Source organism: Monodon monoceros, unplaced genomic scaffold (assembly GCF_005190385.1).
Source record: "Monodon monoceros isolate NGI ecotype Baffin Bay Population unplaced genomic scaffold, NGI_Narwhal_1 Super_Scaffold_17, whole genome shotgun sequence".
Taxonomy (NCBI): Eukaryota; Metazoa; Chordata; class Mammalia; order Artiodactyla; family Monodontidae; genus Monodon; species Monodon monoceros.
This window is the reverse complement of record NW_021703773.1, coordinates 29,493,309-29,505,433: the sequence shown is the minus strand read 5'-3', so window position 1 is coordinate 29,505,433 and position 12,125 is coordinate 29,493,309. Positions and strand designations below refer to the sequence as shown.

Sequence of the window (12,125 nt, the reverse complement as noted above, 5' to 3'; positions counted from 1 at the left end):
AATGTGAGATCGGGTTTATTTCTAAGACCTGGAGTGTCTGCTCTCTTCCCTGTATCCAAGACTGTTGAGCATCTTTGTCCTGGGCCTGGGAAAATGAATAAAATATTCCAAAATATTTGTGATGAACAAATTTCTTAGGAAGTTATAGCTATCCTTCATATCTTGAAGCAAAATATATCAGTTAAGAAGATGTACACACACACACACACACACACACACACACACACACACACACACAAAGGAATATTACTCAGCCATAAAAAAGGAAACAATGCCATTTACAGCTACACGTATGGACCTAGAGATGATCATACTAAGCAAAGTCAGTCAGAAAGAGAAAGACAAACACCATAGGATATCACTTATACGTGGAACCTAAAATATGACACCAATGAACTTATTTGTACAACAAAAAGAGACTGACAGAGATAGAGAACAGACTTGTGTTTGCCAAGGGGGAGGGAGCGTCGGGGAGGAATGGATGGGGAGTTTGGGGTTAGCAGATGCAAACTAGTATCTATAAGGATAGATAAGGAACAAGGTCCTATTGTACAGCACAGGGAACTATATTCGATATCCTATAATGAACCATAATGGAAAAGAATATGAAAAAAGAGTATATATATCTCTGAATCGCTTTGCTGTACACCAGAAAGTAACACAACACTGTAAATCAACTATACTTCAATAAAAAAATTAAATATATCATTTATTTTATATAGAACATTGGTTATGAATCCCAGTTCCAGAAATGGGCCTATTTTCTTTTTTCTTTTTTTTTTTTTACATCTTTATTGGAGTATAATTGCTTTACAATAATGTGTTAGTTTCTGCTTTATAACAAAGTGAATCACTTATACATATACATATGTTCCCATATCTCTTCCCTATTGCATCTCCCTCCCACCCTCCCTATCCCACCCCTCTAGGTGGTCACAAAGCACCGAGCTGATATCCCTGTGCTATGCGGCTGCTTCCCACTAGCTATCTACCTTACGTTTGGTAGTGTATATATGTCCATGCCACTCTCTCGCTTTGTCACAGCTTACCCTTCCGCCTCCCCATATCCTCAAGTCCATTCTCTAGTAGGTCTGTGTCCTTATTCCTGTCTTACCCCTAGGTTCTTCATGACATTTTTTTTCTTAAATTCCATATATATGTGTTAGCATACGGTATTTGTCTTTCTCTTTCTGATTTACTTCACTCTGTATGACAGACTCTAGGTCTATCCACCTCATTACAAATAGCTCAATTTCGTTTCTTTTTATGGCTAAGTAATATTCCATTGTATATATGTGCCACATCTTCTTTATCCATTCATCCGATGATGGACACTTAGGTTGTTTCCATCTCCTGGCTATTGTAAATAGAGCTGCAATGAACATTTTGGTACATGACTCTTTTTGAATGATGGTTTTCTCAGGGTATATGCCCAGTAGTGGGATTGCTGGGTCATATGGTAGTTCTATTTGTAGTTTTTTAAGGAACCTCCATACTGCTCTCCATAGTGGCTGTACCAATTCCCATTACCGCCAGCAGTGCAAGAGGGTTCCCTTTTCTATTGGGCCTATTTTCTAACACCAGAGGGAGTTCAATAGATTTCTTTTATGTGAGTACATGTCTATAGTTGGCAGAGAGTAAAGTACTGTTGGAATTTGGACATTTAATTAGACAAACACACAGCAACATTGTAGTGTTTATTATGCAATGGATTCTAATTTAAATAACAAAGTAATAGGAATCATTATAATAAAACTAATAGTTGCTGAGCTCCTATCATGCACCATGAATGCTATGCATTACTGCATTTAAACCTGACAACATGTGAGGTAGATTCTTTCATAATAAGGCTTATAACTGGAGATTAAAAAAATAGATTTAAAAGGAGAGCACACAGGCAGTACACGTGCTGTCAAAGACACTGAAATCTTAGCAAGGGGCACTTGTAGATCCCAGTTTTCTTAGCCAGTTGGCAACATCCCAGGGCAGTTGACATGTTTTAGCTCTTTGAAGAAATGATAACTATTAATTGTAAAAGTATACCTATAAAAGTATACCTATAAAAAAGTATACCTATAAAAAGGCAGATGAGATCGCCACGTTGTACTTGAAAGATCATTGTAACATCATTTCACTGCTCAGCCGGCCTCACGCTTTGGATCTTCAAAACGATGCCATAAAGTGAAAGTCTTCCCTTTAAATCGTCTTGAAAATAGGTGGTTTGTTAAAATGAGAAGGTTACAACAAATTCTTAATCACCAACGATTTGGGCGGGGCCTGTCAGCTTCAGCCCAACGATATACTTGAATATTCAGTTAAATACTATTTATAACCCAAATATGGCACAGACGTGCACTGTAGCTCAGGCCGAGATAGGGTGGGAAGACAATACGAATGTTGCAGCTCTAACCTGTGAGTGATAACATGAGAAGAGCTGCGGTGACAGAAGCTCAGGCATGAGTCCCAGCACTTCCACTTGAAGAGGCAGAATCTCAGCAGATTGCTTGGTCATTAAGTCTCTGCTTCCTCACCTTGTACAGAAGGGATGAATGATGCCTATGGTGTATTTTCTTTATAAGGACTCAAGAAAATATAAATATATCAGGACTTTTCCTGTAAATGTGAGAGAAATCCCAATCCACATGGGTTTAATTAACAACTAAAAGGAATGTATTATTTCATTTTACTGTCAAATCTGTATTACCATCAGGTCCGGCTGCTTCAGGTGCAGCTAGATCCAGGTATTCAGATGAAGGTGCCATGACACTACCTCCCCACATCCTGACTATGCTTTCCTTCCCATAGCTCCTAGCATCTTTAGGGTTAGATCTTGTTGTCTTAACTTTCCCTGCTGAATAAAAGCATCTTTCCCAAAACTCTAGCAGCAGTTCCAGAAATATCTTCATTGGCCTAATTTGGTCAACTGTCCTTTTCTGGAGCCAGGAGGTCAGGAACACGGACTGAGGTTGGGTGAGATATGATCCTCTAAACAAAAGATGGGTTTGCAGAAAATAAACAAACAAACAAAAACCTCCATTATAACAGGTGAAATATCTAGAACAATGAGTGCTTGGCGTGTAGTAGGTGTTAATAAGTATATATTAATTTAAAATTAGAATATATTTTTTAAACCCTCAACTATGTAGAGCTGCCAGCTCTCAGCCAAGTTTTTCTGGACCCCATATATGACTAGAATCTTTTTAACCTAAAGGAACCTCTACTCAGGGCTGACCACATAGGTCGATTTAACGTGACTCAATTTTTAGGATAGAGGCTGTTCTGAGTTTTGGAGAAAGCCTGCGATTTTTCCCCAGAGATCCTGGATGAAATCTAAGTCAATCACAACTTTGTGGATAGTATTTTATTCTTCTTATGGATTCTTCTAATGCTAGCAGGGATTACTCTTTTGTTCTGGAAGTATGGCTAGAGGCCAGAAGCAAGAACTTACCCCCCAAAAGTACAGTCAAACAGAATAGAACATCTCTCATCCCAACTTCCCCCAACTAATAACATAAATAATTAATATGATGATTATAATCTTTATGAGCATTTATCCTTCATCAATAATTAGAGATATCTAATAGGAACCCGGGGCATCAGTATCTATAGTTCTGCTGTGAGTACGTTATTTTTTTAGGACAGAGGCATTACATCACAGTGCCTAAGTCCACGCCAGGAGTTTTGACAACGTGCTTTGTGAAGTGTCTGTTTCCATGATTACAGCTTTTGGGTAAGTGTAGATAAACTAATTAAACAGAACCTACAGAATGGAGATAAGGCTAAATTCAGTTATTAATTCCCTTTAAGGATTTCAACTTCAAGTGTAAACATTTCTGTTTTTCTTCAAATTCCTATGTATACAAACATGTAAAGCTCCCGTGTATTTTAACCATCTCAGACCTTTATTTTTTTCCTCATGAGATTTCATAAAATTAAAAAACAAGAGCTATGTTTTTAATGGTGTCTTAAGAACAGCAGTGAGCTATCATCCCACCGATAGCAACTTGCATATTTTTTTCTCTTTCATTTTATCAGCCCGGCCACCATTGAATTTCAGATTTATGAGCAAATGACTTTTCTCAGTTTGTATTCACTGTGCACAAACCCTCCTCAAAATCCCTGTTCCGGAGCAGGGAAGATGACTGCCATTGTACTGAACATTAGTAACTTTGCTATTTGAAATGTATCCCTGTAATTTTATTTTTTGGAAATTAGCAATAAAAAGCCACTTAGAGCCTTTAGATTTCTACCAGAGAATATGGGATCACATTTTTTTTTTAAAGGAAATGGTTATTTCAATGGGGTCACTCTATTTCCTCTACATAAACATCTTAAAAAAAAATCTTTATGCTATGATCTATCAACTGGAAAGCACTAGAAACAGGCAATTTTTATGATATCCCCTTGACATTTTTAGTATAACAGCTTGGGTCAAAACTGCAGTTAGGTCAAAACAATTTAGCGCCATAATCTCTGGAAATGAAGTTCTCTCTTCTATGAGAATTTGAAGACTAATCTGGCCACATTTGAAAGTCATTATGATATTCAGCATCTGAATGACATGAAATTAAGTCTCTGAAGCGCGTGCGCGCGCGCCCACACACACACAGACACAATGCCAATTCACATAGTTCCTGGGATGCTAAAGGAAGCTGATCAAGAACCTAGAAAGGGGAAAGATTAGGGGACGCAGGGGGCGCCTTACAGAGGAACTGTCCTCTGACAGCTGTACTGTGGGGAGGAGCAGAGACAATACCCAGAAAGGTGACAAAAGGAGGAACCCCAGGGGCCCTTTTTCTCTGAACGTTGCTCTGAGGATCACCCCTGATCACCGGAGTCCTAATTCCCACTCCATTATCCTGTTGAGATACTGAGTTGAAGGTCACCAGCGAATGCCTCCTGTCCTTTCCATGATCCTCATTCTTTTTGTTTTTACTCAGTTATTTGACCCTCTTTTGAACATTCAGCGTTGTTTTCAATGAACTAACTCTCGACTGCCCTATTCTTTGGCCCTTCTATCGGCTTCCTCTCTGCTGTTTTAATGGGAGCTGCTCACCGACTCTTAACCTTGAATAATTGAGAAGTATTAGCCCAGTCACCAAACATTCCCCTTTTCCTTGGTTCCCAGGTGTCAAGCACACACAAGATTCCATCTCATGTTATCATCAGAGCATGAAGAGCTGCCCCACTCACTTAGGTGCTAATTTAGGTACCTGATTAAATGCAATCTTAGACCGACCCCTCCACTGTGTGTGTAAGTCTCTGTGACTCTGTCTCACTCTGTATGTACAAATCGTACTTGCTCGTTCAGACGGTAAGTGCTTAAAAATAGAAAATATGGGCAGTAACTTGAGCACGTATTTTAGAGTCATAACTGTGTTCAAATACTCTTATAGGTCACTAACTCCCTGAATTACACTTTCTTCATCTTTAAAATGTAAATGACAATAATACCCCTCCAGGATAGAATAAGATAGTAAATGAGAAGATTTATGTAAAACATGTGGCTTATAGTGAACTCTCAATAAACGACTTCTGAGTTTCCCTGGTGGCGCAGTGGTTGAGAATCCGCCTGCCAATGTAGGGGACACCGGTTAAGCCCTGGTCCTGGAAGATCCCACATGCCGCGGAGCAACGAAGCCCGTGCACTGCAACTACTGGGCCTGACCTCTAGAGCCCGCGAGCCACAACTGCTGAGCCCACACACTGCAACTACTGAAGCCGGCGCGCCTAGAGCCCACGCTCTGCAACAAGAGAAGCCACCGTAATGAGAAGCCTGCGCACCGCAACGAAGAGTAGCCCCCGCTCCCCGCAACTAGAGAAAGCCTGCGTGCAGCAACAGAGACCCAGTGCAGCCAAAAATAAATAAATAAATTTATATAAAAAAATGATTTCTTCCTGTGTTTTTATCTCCTCTCACATCGCCCATTCTAGTAACAAAACTGTTGAGCTCAACTTTGGTTTGATTGATCAAAACTAACAAGATCAGTTGGGATATACTGGCTGATCACCAAATCACTCTACCACATCCTCTCAACATGGTAAATGATAAAAGGATTTATCTCAATAAATCCCTTAAATTACTAATCAATATTTTATTTTTTAAGAAAACACAAATGCCAGGAAAATAGGTGCACAATATTTTTCATGTGTCTTTTAAATATTAATAAAATAACTTATGATGTTGCGTGGAAGGGTCTATAATGTGAAAAATACAGCATCTAGTTTATATTTGCTGAGTTCACTTACTATGAGTTATTTTATTTAGCCTTAATTTTTATTTAGTGATACTAGAACTAGAGATGGTAAAAGTTGCCAAGGGAGAGTTTGTGCTAACGAAAGAAATAGAGGTGGGAAATCAAGGAACTCATTAAAATAAAGCGTGACATCTTGACATAAAATCCTAAATATTGGAGAGCAGTATTTTTCTACTAGTAAAAGTATAAGGAGTTAAACTTACTGCTCCAATGATAGCAGCCTTATTGAAATAAAAGTGTTCCTCAACCCAAAAGAATCCAGTCCCCTGATGAGCTGATGTGGAGATAATTATAATAGCTCTTACTGGTAGAGAGGAAACAGTGAAACCTTAGAAGACACTGAGGCATGACTTAGGTGGGTTTTATTTCTGATTCTAAAGCACTGAACTGGCTGTGGGTGCAGTGACTCAGAGTATTGTGATGGTCCAGCTGTCCACGGGGCATGCCTCTCTGGTGCGTACTCATGCATCGCCACGCCTGGGGAAAGACTAACTGGAGGGTCATCTCCTCCAGTCACTTAACTAACACAATCTCACGTTTAGTTACTTCGTCTTCTATACTCTGCAGTGCATTTTGTGTGTGTGTGTGTGTGTGTGTGTGTGTGTGTGTGTGTGCGGTACGCGGGCCTCCCACTGTTGGGGCCCCTCTGGCCGCGGAGCACAGGCTCCGGACGCGCAGGCTCAGCGGCCATGGCTCACGGGCCCAGCCGCTCCGCGGCATGCGGGATCCTCCCGGACCGGGGCACGAACCCGCGTCCCACTGGAGCCAGTGGATAGCTGCTTAGTCTATAGCTCTCTGCCTGTGAGAACAAGACCAAGGGGCATTTCCAGAAAGAGGGCAGTGACTGCTTTCTAATATTTTATTTTATCTGATTTATTTTTCTGGGAACCACGCAGTCACTGGGGAAAGAAGAAGCCTGCTTTATCTGACACGTTTACTTTACAGCAATACCTCCTTTGTCTTAGGGACGTTTCATATAAATCAGTGCAAGAAACACGGCATGAAAAGCATGCAGCACTGATCACTATGACCAATCACTGATATGCTCCTTTATTCCCAGAAAAGCCACTTCTGTTTTCTTATGTTTTTGTTATTATTTGTGATTCCGGAACTTCTCGGAAGAATCGGGAAGCAGTACGACAATTAACAGGCCCCAAGCCTGGTCATATAAATGTATAAACAAGCCCCCTGTATAATATGTCATTTCGTATCTTGGCGTATTCTTGTTGGCTTAAATGCCAAAATACTGTCACTCTACATTATTGTTCTTAAATAACTTACTTGATTTCTCTTCTAAACAGATAGCTTGCCTAAGGATGCCCTTATAAACAGTTGCACCTCATTTCTAAACTACATCAGATCGGGTTTAACAAAGATTATGGGGCTAAAAAATATATTGTTTTGCTTGGTTTGGGAGAGTCAAGATGAAATACTTACATTTACTTGAAATCCTCTGGATATTATGTCCTCCAGGAAGCCTTTCTGGACTCTTCGCTACCAGGATTAGGCCCTTCCTCTTTGTGCTACCCTGTCCTCACTTGTATTTATTTTATGGTTGTTTCCTCCTCTAGACTCTGAGATCCTTGTGGCAGGGACTGGTCCGCCAGCATCCAGCAAAATACCTGACATATAGCAGGTGCTTAAAAAAGTGTTCAGTGGATGAATAAACACTCTAAGGTTATGAGCCTGTGACTTTCCAGTCTATCCACTTACACATTTTATTTTTCCTGACAACGGTGGAAGCCACAATTTGGCGAATTTGATGAGTGATCATTAAATCATCAAGTCTTGGACTATTTGATAATTTAGCTCATGGCCTACAAATATGACCATTTTCAAGGTTTGAATTGATGGGCTTAATTTTTCCTTGATATTATGAATAGCACTTACATTAACACCAGTAACCCCTTTTACGCAAAGTCTTCAGAGTGCCGCTGACACTGACCCCCCCCCCCAAAGGGAAACAACAATCTGTATATAAATTTCAGTACCTGATTTTGAATTTCAGGGCAGGGGGGCGGGATGTCATTTTGTAGCCAGCACGGAAAGTCAGGAGTGTCGGGAAGCGGCACGTGTTGCCATTGCCCCCGCGGAATAGTGTCAGACCAATAGGCGTGTGCGAAGCACTTTTATGGACGGTATAAATATTTTGAGCTGGAGGCATCGTTACCAGCTGCTATTTTCCTTCCTCAGGACCAGCTGTCCAGGAGCATCCCGGACCGGAGCCAGGCACATTCGGGACTTGGATCTGACCAAGGGCGGCAGCAGCCGGGCTGGTGCAGCGATGTCGGTGGTCGAAGAAAGCCGGCCCTTCGCTCAGCAGCTCTCTAACGTCTACTTCACCATCCTCTCACTGTTCTGTTTCAAGCTCTTTGTGAAAATCAGCCTCGCCGTCCTCAGTCACTTCTACATAGTGAAAGGCAACCGCAAGGAGGCGGCCCGGATAGCGGCTGAATTTTACGGAGTAACCCAAGGACAAGGTATGTTCACGGCCTGCGCTCGCGTTTCGCGTTGACTTTATCTTGCGTGCACAGTCCAAGAAAACATCCCACGTTTCCCTTAGGGACTGCTTCAGAGCGAATATTCTGCCAACTTCTCATTGCGGGAAATATTTAACTCCCTTCATGGCCTCATAAAAAAGAAAATGACTTTTTCTGGGTTAATGAAATCAAGGCATCATTGCAGAATAGCCTCACGGAAGCATAGTTTTACATATATATCAATATTTTCCTATTCATAAATATTTTCTAACTTTTAACATTTCATGTGCCAAGCCATGCGTTCACAGGCTTCATTTACTGATTGCACTTCAACTGTCCTTTAGTATACCTGAGATTTTATGATTTTTTAAATCAAGTCTTTAATTATATGGGAAAATAATTGTTATAAGAGAAGATTTGAAGGTTTTATTGGTTTCTCACAATTTTTATTTGACCAAGGTTAACCGCTTCATTATAAAGTAAAGCACAATGTGGTGAATATTAAGATTTATGCCATATGTTTTCCTGATGGAATTGTTGTTGCCTTTGCTCAATTTGTAAAAAATTGATTATATGAGGATAGGAACATGAATTAACAAATGTTAACATGTATGCAACCAAGTACATCCATCATGCTTCGTACAAGAAATTAAAGTGTGAGACTAAATGAGAAATGATCACTTTGACCCTCAACCTGAAAGGCTGTAAAACCATTTCCATTCTATTGCACTGATATTCTGTATAATAAAAGCAATTCTTAGGTTGGGCTTCAAGGTGACATTTTAATTTCTTAGAGCCTTTTGATTAATTTCTGGTTTGAAAATCATTCGGCAAGCATGCACATTTTACAGCCCTACCTACCTCTAAAGTAACTTTAATTTTCAGAATCAAAATACACTATCACATAATTAGAGAGTGTAATTTATTTTTTTAAAAAAGAAAGAATGCTTAGAGTAGAAAGCTTGCCTTCTTAAAATCTGTTTTTCTACATTTTTCAGTGTCTGGAATAACTTATTTTAAAATCTAGGCGACGCTGTAGATACATGGAAAGTTGAATAAAGGTAGAAAATCTTTTTTGGTGTATGAGATAGATAAGGAGAGTACATTTTTCCTGAGGAAGATTTTGTTCTTATGCAAAGTGAGGAACTTAATTTAAATGCCAGGATGAAACTCTCACAAGGAAGATGGGATCTAGAGAAATAGACAATATTTAATCCCTCACCCACGAGCTCTGCTTCAGACCAGGTATAAGTATTTAAATGTGGCATACACCATGTTGGTAAATGGAATATTTTGTTGTTTAAAAACCAGCAAACATAGGAGACTAGATTTTAAAACAAAATCCGTATTTTAATTTTATTTTTTTAAACCCGTATTTTTAGACATAAGACTGAATAGGCTATGCGATCATAAGGTGAGAAAGTTTACTGTCACGGGCAGCCCATAGCTCATTACCTTATACTCAAATCTCGTCTATGTATTGTGAGAATTGCCGTGCATAAAAACTGAAGTATTGGCTAAAAATCCACCATTTTTGGTGGATTGACAAGGGTTTTAGAGGAAGCTTTGGAATCTCCTTTTGTACTTATTTACAAATATAAAGAAATACTTGTCCCCTCTTTAGCCTGATCTCAGTGTGCTCATGCTGGGAGGTCATGGGAATATGTGAAATGGCTTCCATGTTCCCGCCTGCTTTTATGAGTCTGTGTTAAGATATATTAGAGCTCTAGGATTATATCCCAAAAAGGAGAGAAAGAAATCCACACTCACTAATAGAAAATACTTTTCCTGGGAATAAAAATGGCGAACATAGAGTTTTCAAATGTTTGTTTTCTGTTATTTTTAATTTTGTATCTGTTTAACAAAATTCTCCCTTCCTATAGCTTGCATTAGTCTATATACTAAACAATGCAATATATTATTATAATTTTTATTCAGTGTAAGCATAGTTAGTCTCCAATTTTATTTTAATATTAGGAGGACAGTCAGGAACCTTACAAGCTCTTTCTTCGTCTACCTCTAAGAATTAATTCTTCCTTGCCTAGGAAATTATTACTTTCTCTATTTTAACATAGCTTTTTCTTTTATTTACTACTACTAAACTTATTTTTATTTTGTTTATGTTTTTATGATTTATCAGGCTTAATTATCTTTGTTTAATCTAGCAATTTCCTCCTTCCTAGCAGAGATTATCACCTTCATTCCATTCTGAATTAGGTTTCTCATTCCTGCTTTCAAGAATTATCACCTTCATTCCATTCTGAATTAGGTTTCTCATTCCTACTTTCAAGACTTAGCCAGATCATTCCCCAACATTTCTGATGTGGAGCTGCCAAAATCCATGAAATATGAGATGATGTGTGTATTTTCACGTCTTTCATAATCATGGAAGACCCTGTTGACAACTTTCTGGATGTCCTCCCCATGAGCTGTAGTGCTTTGGTATGAAATAAAAGGAACTCTGTCTTCCCAGATACTGTTGCAAATCAGCTCATTGTATTAGACAAATATGGGATGAGCTTTCTTAATGCACTTGCCAATCAGGCTTGAGACCAAGGTATGATTACACAACAAGAATACTGAAGAGCAACGTGGTAACTAAAATCGCTTAAGGTTGTTCCCTTCTTGATGCCTATAAACCTTAGAAATCTGCCTTTTCATCCCTTTATTAACTCTGCCATCGTATTGAAGGGACTCGATAGGATTTTCTGTGTCTCTGTCTCCCTGTATGGTTCTTGCTGTTAAGTGTCCTGGTGATAGTGTCCACATATCAGAGGTCTAGTCTGTGTTTGAAGCTAATACTTTACTTTGAGACTGAGTGAGACTAACGAGTGGAACGGTGTCTCCAGCTGTAACATCAGACAGTACGGAGAGCAGGGGAAGATGCAGGGGAGAGCACTGATCTTCTGATATCACTCCAAGGGCTTGGAAGAAGCCATGTGCCACTAATAACCCACGGACACTTGGAGAGAGAGCTCCCCTCCTCTGCTAAGGGTCATACCTTTCAAGGTCTATCTTAGGCTCTGAGGAGAGTTCAGTAGTTTTACCTACATGTGGACAAGGTCAGTTCTAAGCACCTGTTTACTGAGCACCCCTGGTATGGAGGCATTGAAGAAACAGGATATAAAAAAGGCAAAATGTATTGTTCCCCACTGTAAGTAGGTTATTCTAGTTGAGGAGCTGGTATATCTACATATAATACTTACTTTCCAGATACACTAAATACCAAATGAGCCTAAAGACCGGAAAGGTCAGTTTCAGATTTGGACCTTCAGAGACATTTTTATGGAGGAGAAAGATCTTGAGTTGACCCCAGGAACCCAGGAACGAGCAGAGGCAGGAGTTGGAGTGCACCTAGGATATTAAGAGACAGTAGATTTGACTGGAG

At 39.6% G+C, this 12,125-nt stretch overlaps 1 protein-coding gene across 1 annotated transcript in view; it reads left to right on the top strand.

Moving 5' to 3' along the window:
- Nucleotides 1–12,125, top strand: part of ASB5 (ankyrin repeat and SOCS box containing 5) — an 87,883-nt gene that overhangs the window by 29,465 nt on the left and 46,293 nt on the right. Inside the window, exon 2 of the mRNA XM_029226387.1 lies at nt 8,451–8,737. Coding sequence (XP_029082220.1) covers nt 8,542–8,737 — 196 coding nt within the window. The 5' untranslated portion in view covers nt 8,451–8,541. The remainder of the gene's footprint in view (nt 1–8,450; nt 8,738–12,125) is intronic.